The following is a 12,664-nucleotide window of genomic DNA, read 5'->3' as shown; positions in this document are numbered from 1 at the left end:
AAATTCTCAAAATTCAAAATCAGAAGGAAAAATAAATATGAACAGAAACTGAAGGAAACCCAAACCAAAATCATACCTTAGCAATCTTGAATTCATCTTCAAGCTCATGAAATCGATTGTTTAATCTTCCAAATTTGTTAATGTTCTGTAGATCTTCCCAAATGACCTCTGTCTCAGATCCTGCAGTACCCTTCAAAATCAAGAGTCATTTAGAAAATAATTGCGTAAATTACGAGAAAATTTACAAAATTAAAGTTTTACCTGTCATAAATTACGTACTAAAATACTATAACTTTATTTTCATATAAGACCACGAATTATATTTGAAGTAATTTTTTTTCAACAATTTGCTTAATTTTAACCAAACATATATAGCAAAGTTTGATTTATCAAAAAAAAAAAAAAAAAGAAACTAACTAGAGTAAAAATAATAAGTAAAAAGATTCTTAACTCCATAGACTTGATTGACTTGACCTGACTTGTCCTTTTTTTTTGTTTCTACACTAATGGAATTTTAAACATACATATGAATGCCTTCTATGGAAAATTCAAGCTGAAAAATTGGAAGTCTTGCAAGAAAATTCCTAGCACTTGATGTGATAGAAAATATTTTTCTTTTAACTTTATATATTTGGTGTTGGTAGCAATGATCGGTGTGCAACCATGAGAGCAGTTACAATTTCCTTTTTTGGATTTCTTCTTGTCATCACAGCCACCGTTCTTAGCTTTTGTGATGGGAATTCCAATGTGCTTTGCATTGAAAGTGAGAGGCAAGCTCTTTTGCAGTTCAAGCGACACCTAATTGATCGATCAAACAGGCTATCTTCTTGGGTTGAAGGTGAGGATTGCTGTGAATGGGTTGGTGTTTTCTGCAATAACTTCACTGGCCATGTCAAAGAGCTGCACTTGGGGCTTCATTCAAGTAGTCCTGATGTAGAACTGGATGATGAATGGGATGGTTACTTTCAGTCAGCTGAATGGGATGCTTACTTTCGGTCAAAGCTAGGAGGCAAAATAAATCCTTCTTTGATCGAGTTGAAACATCTCAGTTTCCTAGACTTAAGCAACAACGACTTTGGAGGGCGGGCGATTCCCGAATTCATTGCTTCGCTGAAGAGTTTGACATATCTTAACCTCTCTTCGGCAAATTTCCAAAGAGCAATTCCCCATAATCTTGGAAATCTCTCAAAATTGCATTATCTTGATCTTGGACACAATTTCTTTTCTGAAGCTAAAACTCTTCAATGGGTTTCTGGTCTTTCGTCTCTGCAGTATCTTGATTTGAGCGATGTAGATCTTAGTACAGCAACTGATTGGCTGCCGGTAACAAACAAACTTCCTTCTTTGGTGCAGTTACACTTGTCAGATTGCTATTTAAATAATAATGATCCATCTTCAATCAGTGTTAACTACACATCTCTTGCCGTTCTTAATCTTTCTTCAAACAGGTTGTCTTCGATACCTACATGGATATTCAGTCTTCGTAGTCTTGTGTCCATCGATCTTAACTCTAATGCAGTTGAAGGTGTGATTCCCAATGGTTTTCAGAACATTTCTTCTCTCAAATTTCTTGATCTTAGTTGGAATTCATTCTCTTCATCATCGACACTCAGCTGGTTGTCTAATTTAAACCAACTTCAATTCCTTGGTCTTGGTTGTGTCGGCCTAAAAGGTAATTTTTCAAGTGCTATTGGAAACTTGAGCTCTCTTACTCATCTTGATGTTTCACTTAATGGAATTGATCAAGAGGTATCAGAAATCATAGAGAGTTTGTCTAGATGTTGTTTGGATCGATTAGAGTCATTAAATATTGCATCTAACAAACTTTCTGGCCATTTACCTGATCAACTTGGCCAATTTAAAAATTTGGCATACCTTTCCCTTTCTGGAAACTCTATTTCTGGTCCCATTCCATTCTCAATCGGGAAGTTGTCATCATTGAAATTTCTTTATGTTGCAAAAAATCGATTGAATGCAACTCTTCCTCAAAGTTTAGGGCAACTTGGGAATTTGGAACATTTAGACGTCAGCAATAATATGTTGGAAGGAAATATATCAGAAATGTTCTTTTCTAATCTCTTGAGATTGACAGTTTTTTGGGCATCTAACAACATGTTAACGTTTAAACCAAACCCAAGTTGGATTCCTCCTTTTCAATGGAAAAGTATTGGATTAGGTAACTGGCGTCTTGGTCCGCAATTTCCTCAGTGGCTACAGTTCCAAAGGAACATATCGCGGTTAGATATCTCCCATGCTGGAATTTCAGGTGTCATTCCCACTTGGTTTTGGAACCTTTCAACATCATTTGTATATCTAAATCTTTCCCATAACCATCTAGTCGGGGAGATTTCATATTTACTGAAGAGTAGGACGGTTGACTTGAGGTCCAACCTACTCACAGGTCCATTGCCACGACCAATTTCAAATTTGGAGTTTTTATTTTTGTCTAAGAATCTATTTTCAGGATCCCTTTCTAATATTCTTTGTAATTCCTCAACTAAACTGGAAGAAACTTTGACCATTCTTGACATTGAATCAAATCTTCTGTCAGGTGAAATTCCAGATTGTTGGGAAAATTACCAAATATTGGGAGTCTTAAATTTAGGAAACAACAATCTAACTGGGAAAATTCCTAGATCCTTGGGATATGTAGGTGGTATTGAGTCATTAAACCTTCGTAACAATAACCTGTTTGGAGAAGTACCATCCATATTGCAGCATTTAGCTAATTTGCTTATTCTTGATCTTAGTGAAAATCAATTGACGGGAAGTATTCCAGCATGGATTGGAGACAAGCTTTTAGGCCTTGTGGTTCTAAACCTTCGTTCAAATAAATTCCAAGCCTATATTCCTGATCAAATTTGTGCTCTTAATTCTCTTCAGTTCTTGGATCTTGGTTATAACAACATTTCAGGAGCTATTCCAAAATGTTTTAGTAACCTAAGTGCCATGGCCACAAAACGCATCGACGGAATCTTGTATGTATGGGTCTGGGAATTCAACCCTAACAAAGAGTTTTATTTACACGCATCATTGGTGATGAGAGGAAGAGAGGATGAATATAGTACCACACTAGGACTTGTGATCGGCATAGACCTTTCAGTTAACAGTCTCACAGGAGATATCCCCAAAGAACTTGGTAATATCAAGGAGCTGCGGTCGTTAAATTTGTCAGGAAATCTCCTAACAGGACAGATTCCAGAGAACATTGGCAATATGGAGGAGTTGGAATCTCTTGACTTGTCGATGAACCGACTCCATGGTGAAATCCCTTCAAGTTTCTCCAATTTGAATTTTTTGAATCACTTCAACGTGTCATATAACAACTTGACAGGAAAAATCCCATTAGGCACCCAGCTCCAAAGCTTTGACAAGTTGTCTTACATTGGCAATCTTCTTTGCGGACCTCCAATCACTAAAAATTGCAGCAGCGATAGCGAAACACCTGATGTTAGAAATGGTGGTAGCAGTGAAGGAAGGCACAGGTCTAAGGTGAATTGGCTTTATGTGAGCATGGTGGCTGGATTTGTGATGGGGTTCTGGGGAGTAGTGGCTCCCCTGTTTTTCATCAGGTCTTGGAGGTTTGCTTATTATAAAAAACTGGATCATATTGGTGATAAGCTATACGTGTTTTGGGCTACTATTGGTATGTAATTTGTACTGGATACTTAATAGTATGTAACTTGTACTGGAAGCTCATTACAGTGTGTTTAGTAATGAATAACTTGATTTGCATGCTCTTTACTTGATCCAGGTATTCGGATATGGAAATGGTATTCCATGTTATAATTTATGGAAATGAGATAGAGTTTGTCTTAATATATATCACTCGTAGACTTTTTTTTTTTTTGTTAGTTCCCAACAAAAGCATGTTTTGACTATTAATAGGAATGGTTCTCTTTTTTATGGTCCTTTTTTTTATTGGTTTAATGTTAATGCATTTCACATTACGCAAAATGTCATTATTTTAAATCCATGGACGTAATTTTGAATATTTATGTTATTATCAAATAATTATTAATCAAATATATATCGATATGTAAAACCGATTAATTTAAATTTTGGGTTCATTATAAAAATAATTTTAGAGTTTACATTTGTATACAACTTGCAAAAAATTTGTTGTTTTCATATTCAACTTTAAAAAAAAAAACTTTGTTTTCATTTTCAATTATCAAGATTTTACTCATATTTTTTGTTTTCTAAAAAATTAAAAATAATCTTAACTTCTCTAATTTTATTTTTCAAAAATTTTCAAGATTTTTTTCTCTTTTCTAAGACTTAAGAAGTCTTAATTAGTTGGCCGTGAAATTTACTCCATAGTACTCCATAGACTTAAGGAGTCTTTTTTGTTCTTCTTTCTACGCTTTGTGGAATTTCAATGCTTTTTATGAAAAATTCAAGCTGAAAACTTGGAGGTCTTGGAAGAAACTTCCTAGCGCTTGATGTGGTGGAAAATGTTTTCCTTTTAACTTTATATATTCGGTGTTTCATCTAATTATAAATATAACATATATTTGTTAATTAATGATATTAATAAAAATATCAAATATGATAATTTGTAAAATACAAAAAATATATATTCTTTATTTTTACAATTAAAAATATTTATTTTTATTTTTATTTTTAATTACCAAACACATTTTCACTTATATTTTTATTTTCAAAAAATATAAATGAAAATGATTCTATTTTCTAAAAACAAACATCACTTTAACTTCTTTAAATTTTATGTAATTTTAATTTTTCTAAAGTTTTCAATTTTGTCTCTCTTTAGTTGGCCGTGCGACCTAGTCCATAAACTTGGTTGACTTGACTTGGTTTTTCTTTTTTTTTCTACACTTTGTTCAATTTTAAATATACATATAAATGCTATTCCAAGTTGTAAAATTGGAGGTCTTGGAAGAAACTTCCTAGCACTTGATGTGTTGAACTTTGAATTATTGTTTGGTTAGTGGGAAAAGTATTAAAGATTCCACTTTCCTTCTTTGTCCCGACAAACAACCAAAGTCGTCAAATATCCCAATTAAACTGTTTTTGCACTTTACAAGGCCAAGATTCAATGAATAGTCATCTCCTTAAAGTCCAATTCGATATTCAAGTATGGAAGAACATTAAAAATTATCTGAAAATTTTAAAAGAAAATCCAAAAAAATACTGTTAAAAAATAGACTCATGCATGCGTATATTTGTATATATATAGATATAATTATAAAAAAAATCTTAAATAAAAACTCAATAATCATTTGAATCCACAATTTAATTCAAGTGATTTACTTAAAAAAAAATATTTAAGAAGTTCAAGGTTTAAATTTGAAATTCACAAACACATATACTGAAACTGGGTTTTCTCTCGTTCTAAAACACACCTCAAAAATAATGTTAAAAGGTCAAACGAGAAAAAAAAAAATTCTCAAAGTCCAAAACCAGAAGGAAAAATAGATATGAACAGAAACTAAAGTAAACCCAAACCAAAATCAAGCCTTAGCAATCTTGATTTCATCATCAAGCTCATGAAATCGATTGTTTAATCTTCCAAATTTCTTAATGTTCTGTTGATCTTCCCAAGTGACCTCTGTCCCAAATCCTCCAGTACCCTTCAAAATCATTAGTCATTTAGAAAATAATTGTGTAAACTAAGGGAAAATTTACAAAATTAAAGTTTTACCATTCATAAATAACTAAAGTTTTACCTGTCATATATTACGTACATACAGTACTTTTCAATGCATTTATCATTATCATTTACGTGTTTACGATTTAGTTGAAAAAATCATACTAATAAATGGTGATTAAAGTTATATTAAAAATTAATGAAAAATAATAATAAGTGTTAATTACTAAATATAAATTAAAATTTTACAAAATTAAACGTTTAAAATCACATACATAAAGTATTATAACTTCAATTTTGTATAAAATCAGTGTTGTATTTAAATTAATATTCTTTTTCAACAATTTGCTTAATTTTAGCCAAACATATATAGCAAATTTTGATTTAACAAAAAGAAAAAAAAAACTATAGAAAAAAATAATAAGGAAAAAAGTCTTAACTTCTCTAAATTTTATGTAATTTTATCTGTTCTAAATGTTTCATTTTTTATTTCATTTTTTCTCTTTTCTAAGACCTAAAGAGTTAATTGGCTGGTCGTGAAACTTACTTCATAGGCTTGGTTGACTTGATTTCTTTGTCAAATTCTTTTTATGTTGCTTCTACACTTGGGGAAGTTAATTCATACATATTATGATTTTGTGGAAAATTCAAGCTGGAAATTTAAATTGGAGGTCTTGGAAGAAAGTTCCTAGCACTTGATGTGGTGGAAAATATTTTTCATTTTTATATATTCGGTGTTGGTAGCAATGATCAATATGCAACCATGAGAGCGGTTACAATTTCCTTGTTTGGATTTCTTCTTGTCATCGCAGCCACCATTATTAGCTTTTGTGATGGGAATTCCAATGTACTTTGCATTGAAAGTATTAAACTGCGTAACTGGCATATTGGTCCGCAATTTCCTCAGTGGCTACAATTCCAAAAGAATTTGTCTGTTTTAGATATCTCACATGCTGAAATTTCAGGTGTCATTCCCACTTGGTTTTGGAACCTTTCGACTCAATTTGATTATATAAACCTTTCCTATAACCATCTAGTTGGGGAGATTTCATATTTACCGAAGAGTAGGACGGTTGACTTGATGTCCAACCTACTCACTGGTCCATTGCCACGAGCAAATTCAAATTTGGAGATTTTATTTTTGTCTAAGAATCTATTTTCAGGATCCCTTTCTAATTTTCTTTGCAATTCCTCAAGTAAACTGGAAGCTTTGGACCTTCTTGACATTGAATCAAATCTTCTGTCAGGTGAAATTCCAGATTGTTGGGAAAATCAGCCAATGTTGGGAGTCTTAAATTTAGGAAACAACAATCTAACTGGCAAAATTCCTAGATCCTTGGGATCTTTGCGGAATATTATGTCATTAAAACTTCGTACCAATAACCTGTTTGGAGAAGTACCATCCACATTGCAACATTTAGCTTATATGGTTATTCTTGATCTTAGTGAAAATCAATTGACGGGAAGTATTCCAGCTTGGAATGGAGACAAGCTTTTAAACCTTGTGGTTCTAAACCTTCGTTCAAATAAATTCCAAGCCCATATTCCTGATCAAATTTGTTCTCTTAATTCTCTTCATTTCTTGGATCTTGGTTATAACAACATTTCAGGAGCCATTCCAAAATGTTTTAGTAACCTAAAACCCTTGGACCGAGACGGTTTTGCCTGGGGTTTGTTAATTGACTCTTACAACTTGTATTATTTTGGTGCATTATTGGTGAGGAAAGGAAGAGAGGATGAATACAGTACCATACTAGGTCTTGTTACCGGCATAGACCTATCAGTAAACAGTCTCACAGGAGAGATCCCCAAAGAACTTGGCAATCTCACGTGGCTGCAGTCATTAAATTTGTCAGGGAATCTCCTTACAGGAAAGATACCAGAGAACATTGGCAATATGAAGTTGTTGGAATCTCTTGACTTGTCGATGAACCGATTGCATGGTGAAATCCCTTCAAGTTTCTCCAATTTGAATTTCTTGAATCACTTGAACTTGTCCTACAACAACTTGACAGGACATATTCCATCAGGCACCCAGCTCCAAAGCTTTGACAGGTTTTCTTACATTGGCAATCATCTTTGCGGACCTCCAATCACTAAAAATTGCAGCGGTGGAACACCTGGAATTACAAATGGAGATAGCAGTGAAGGAAGGCACAGGTCTAAGGTGAATTGGCTTTATGTGAGCATAGTGGTTGGATTTGTGATGGGGTTTTGGGGAGTAGTGGCTCCCCTGTTTTTCATCAGGTCTTGGAGGTATGCTTACTATAAAAAGCTAGAGCATATTGGTGATAAGCTATACGTGTTTTGGGCTACTATTGGTATGTAATTTGTACGGGAAGCTCATTTTGGTGTGTTTGGTAATGTAATAACTTGATTTGCATGCTGTTTTCTTGATCCATATATTTGGATTTAGACGTAATCTTTTATGTTATAATTTATTTAAATGAGATAGAATTGTGTCTTAATTTATCTCACTTATCAATATTTATTTAAGTTTTATTTAATATAGGATAAAAGTTATCTATTACAAATTTAAACTTTTCAAAACTCAAAATAATTTTAAATGATATATAGGATAAAATTGAGTGTCTACTGTCTTTACTAACTAGATAATTTCTTATAAGGGAGAAAAAAAAGTTATTCATGTCTACAATTTCTTTATTGTCTCCCTCATCTTCTATTTCACTTGCCTTTGAAATTTGTTGTCTTGGGCAACCCTATGGATGGTAACTAATTTATCTTTTTTAACCTTAAATGAGTACAAACATTTGCCTTTGGCGAAGCCATTTATTTGACTGCAATGTCCTTTTCTTACATTAAATAATGCATGTAAAAATTGCATTTTTTTACTTTCAAATTTGATCTTTTGACTTCACTAATGCAAACCCTTCTATATAATGTGACATTAGGGATAGATCAAGTCATGAAAAGGGCCTATCCAAAAGACATTTTTAGTTTACATGGGTCGAATTATGTATGTCATGAAAAAGCAATTCATACCCTTTAGTATTGAATTATTAATTAATCCCTAACTACAAAACATTAATTAGAATGAATTCTGTGTAATTTTTTTACTTAATATCTTTATTTTGTTAATTTTGAACGCATAATTTTGTGAATTACTTTCGTCTTTATCTTAAAAATCGTTCAACAATCATAATTTATAAATAAAATATTAAAGTTTTTGTTTCAACTATTAGAATCAATTTTAAAATTTTTAAATAAAAAAACTAAATGATTTATTGAATTTCATATAAGCAAACTATTTATAAACATAAAGAAAACAAGTTTTTTTGGCTGCGGGAGTGATGATGTTATGGCCATGGTGATATACATATGGCATGGCCAACATGATGCAAAACCCAAATTTAATTACCCCAAAAAGCTGACAAAAGAGAAAGCAAGGGATGATAAGGAGTGGCCTTGAGCTACAAAACGAGAGATTTAGCCTAAAAAAGAGGCGCATTGCCAGCCAACCTACACTCAGAAATCTTCCCTCGTGTGGGCTACCTGTCCCACAAAGCCTACTGCACCATCCCCTGGACGCCACACTTGTGCATTCCAATCCCTAAACACTGTCAGCATCTCTCAGACACCACACGTGTGGCCAATTTTACATTTTTTTCCTTGTTCTTTCCCCTCTTATCAGTGTATCGTACACTATATTTCTTAGGAATATCAATTTTATATAAACTAGTGCTGTAGCCCTGTTTTGTTTGGGATTGACTGATATTAATAATTTTTTAAAGTATATTAGAAAGATAAAATTAAAGATATTTAAATGCATTATATTTGTACTTATATATTAAATAAAAAATTGAAAGTAACACATATAAAAAAAAAGTATAATTTAGTGAGAGATTAAAAAGTTAATATTATAATTTTGTTTTATGTACCAAATAAAATAAAAGCATGAAATAAATTTATATACAAAAATAGACTCCCTCTAACAAAATCTAATTAGAAAAATAAGTTCCATTTCCTCTCACCTCAAAACCCATTAAATCTAAAAAATTGGACCGCTATTATGTGTAAAAACTTATACAATAACAAACTCTTTAAAAATTCGACCTATAAAACAACCTATATTTCCTCACACCTCAAAGCCGATTAAACCCAAAAAAAAAAAAAAAGTTGTTATGTGTAGAAGGTTTATTCATATTCTCTCACATCTCAAAGCCCACTAATCCCAAAAAAAAAAAAAAAAAGTCATGTATAGATGGTTTATGAGACTCATTTTATAGATATCAGTATAGATTTAACAAAAATTTTGATTTTTTATCTTGATAAGGTAAAGATGAGTTTTAAATTTTGAGACGGTGATAAAATTAAATTTTAAATATGATTTTAAAATTTTGTATCAGTACAAATATAAAGATAGATAATATAGTATTTACTTCGTACTTGTACTCGTATCTTATAAATATTTATTTATATTTAATAAATTAATTTTTTATTCAATAATATAAATTTCATTTTAGATTAATTAGAATTGATATATACATATTTATATATATATTAAAAAAATTATATAAATTTACAAGATAAAAATTAAAAAAAAACTAAACACAATTATTTTTTATTTTTTATAACAAGCGCTAAGGGTACGGAAATTATCTATACCCATTACATACCACAGGAATGAGGATAAATTTGAAATATCCATGGAATATAGTTCTAAGCTAAGAATAATATAAAAAATTAGGAATGATAATAAAAATAAAAAATGTTCTATTCGCCCCATATCATACTTACTAACATCCCTAATATTTGACTATATCCATGAAAAACCCAAATTTTACTCTTGATGTTTAGCTCATTTAATTTATATTGTCAATTTAAAAATTGATATTAAATTTGTTTAAAATTCAAATAACTATAATTATAACTTTTTATATTTTCAAATTTTAATTTTTTTTTAAAAAAACCTATATATTTTTATATTTTCAAATTTCGATTTTTAAACCCAAAACTCGTAAATTTGTTTTGGAGTTTAGCTTTTACATGACATTTTTGCATTGGCAATAACATGCATGCTTCCATCATAGCTTTTTTTGTCCTCCTAACCAAGAATAACAACAAGAACTTTGGTCTTTTGAAAAACTTAATTGGATTTGGGATAGGAAGGATAGGAAGGAGGATGGCGACTTCATAAATCACCAACAAAAGCTTTGAAATTAGAGTAAGATATAACTATAATTGGAATTAATGAGGACTTAAGGATAAGGAAATGCATAACCCAACAAATTCAATTAGCTAGACTTTAAGTTCATCTTTCTTAAGTCAATTATGGAGACTAAAAGGCAAAAGTTTTTCAATGTATGAACCTAATATTCAATCTAATTAATTTATATAATTATTTTCAAAAATAATATCTAACATATTTAAGATTTAAATTTTAATAACTGTAATATCTTCACCTATTTTCAAATTGTAATTTTTTTGTATAAAAAAGTTACAAATAAAAATTGCATTATCTTATCTTGGACACAATTACCTACTTGAAGCTAAAACTCTTCCATGGGTTTCTGGTCTTTCGTCTCTGCAGTTTCTTGATTTGAGTGATGCAAATCTTACTAAAGCAATTAATTGGCTGCAGGCAACACACAAACTTCCTTCTTTGGTGGAGTTACACTTGTCAGAATGCTCTCTAAACAATAATCCATCTCCAATCAGTGTTAATTACAAATCTCTTACTGTTCTTGATCTTTCCGGAAACACGTTGTCTTCGGTACCTACATGGATATTCAGTCTTCGTAGTCTTGAGTCCATTGATCTAAAATCTAATGGAGTTGAAGATGTGATTCCCAATGGTTTTCAAAACATGTCTTCTCTCGAATTTCTTGATCTCAGTTGGAATTCATCCTCTTCATCATCGACACTCAGCTGGTTGTCTAATTTAAACCAACTTCAGTTCCTTGGTCTTCGTGACGTCGGCCTGCAAGGATTTTTCCAAGTGCCATTGGAAACTTGATCTCTCTTACTCATCTTTATCTTTCAGATAACCAGCTCGAAATTATAGAACCCAAATGTTTGGAAAGTCTTTGCAATCTGAGGGAGATGGATTTGTCAAATAATGGAATTGATCAAGAGGTATCAGAAATCAGAAAGAGTTTGTCTAGATGCAGTTTCGATCGATTAGAGTCATTAAATATTGAATCTAACTAACTTTCTGGCCATTTACCTGATCAACTTGGCCAATTTAAAAATTTGGCATACCTTTCCCTTTCTGGAAACTCCATTTCTGGTCCCATTCCATTCTCAATCGGGAAGTTATCATCATTGAAAGTTCTTGATGTTTCACACAGTCGATTGAATGCAACTCTCCCTCAAAGTTTAGGACAACTTGGGAATTTGGAAGATTTAGACGTTAGCAATAATATGTTGTAAGGAAATATATCAGAAATGCACTTTTCTAATCTCACGAGATTGAGAATATTTTGGGCATCTAAAAACATGTTAACGTTTAAACCAAATCCAAGTTGGATTCCTCCTTTCACTGTGAAATTATTGAATTGCGTAACTTGCATATTGGTCCGCAATTTCCTCAGTGGCTTCAAAAGAACTTGTCTCTATTAAATATCTCCCATGCTGAAATTATTATTATTAATAGTTATTATGATTGTAACTTTTTTAAAAAAATCAAAATTTTATCAATAATTACTATAAATAATATAGAAAATTACCTAAATTGTATTAAAGGTTACAAAAAATTTTATAAATGAATATCAAACTTCTAACATTGGTTATAAATTATATTAAAGGTATTTAAAATCAAAATTATATGAAAACTATTAAAATTGTATCAAATATTAGTAAAATTTTATCCAAAATTATCAACTTATATTCATTTCACTTATCTAAAAAAAGGAATTTTTGAAAAATAGAAAGGACAAAAGCAAATTTCAAAATCCTCAGTTTCATGTTGGGTAAGATCTTAAAGAAAGTTGCTTTTCCAACCAAATCTTGCATTCAAGCAAACCCAATTTCAGTTAATTAAAAGACAATAATTTCATAGCTTTGTTGGTTACTTTAACAATTTTTTAA

At 31.2% G+C, this 12,664-nt stretch overlaps 3 protein-coding genes across 3 annotated transcripts; all 3 read left to right on the top strand.

Annotated features, from left to right (window-relative positions):
- The first annotated feature begins 252 nt into the window (after nt 1-252).
- Nucleotides 253-3,799, top strand: LOC111296315 (receptor-like protein EIX2). Its single transcript, XM_089741575.1, has one exon. It carries the CDS (start codon nt 664-666, stop codon nt 3,652-3,654), a length of 2,991 nt encoding a protein of 996 aa, XP_089597701.1. The 5' UTR covers nt 253-663; the 3' UTR covers nt 3,655-3,799.
- Nucleotides 3,800-6,184: 2,385 nt separating this feature from the next.
- LOC111296316 (receptor-like protein EIX2) lies at nt 6,185-8,019 on the top strand. Its single transcript, XM_089768930.1, has one exon. It carries the CDS (start codon nt 6,378-6,380, stop codon nt 7,941-7,943), a length of 1,566 nt encoding a protein of 521 aa, XP_089625056.1. The 5' UTR covers nt 6,185-6,377; the 3' UTR covers nt 7,944-8,019.
- Nucleotides 8,020-10,906: 2,887 nt separating this feature from the next.
- Nucleotides 10,907-11,591, top strand: LOC149515499 (receptor-like protein EIX2). Its single transcript, XM_089741567.1, has 2 exons — nt 10,907-10,936; nt 11,166-11,591. Exons 1-2 carry the CDS (start codon nt 10,907-10,909, stop codon nt 11,589-11,591), a joined length of 456 nt encoding a protein of 151 aa, XP_089597693.1.
- The last annotated feature ends 1,073 nt before the right edge of the window (nt 11,592-12,664 follow it).

The sequence above is a fragment of the Durio zibethinus genome, chromosome 12 (genome assembly GCF_047325235.1).
Source record: "Durio zibethinus cultivar Kanyao isolate XHJ-2024 chromosome 12, ASM4732523v1, whole genome shotgun sequence".
In the NCBI taxonomy this organism is placed as follows: domain Eukaryota; kingdom Viridiplantae; phylum Streptophyta; class Magnoliopsida; order Malvales; family Malvaceae; genus Durio; species Durio zibethinus.
The sequence above is the reverse complement of the archived record's forward strand: the minus strand, read 5'-3'. Positions and strand labels throughout refer to the sequence as shown.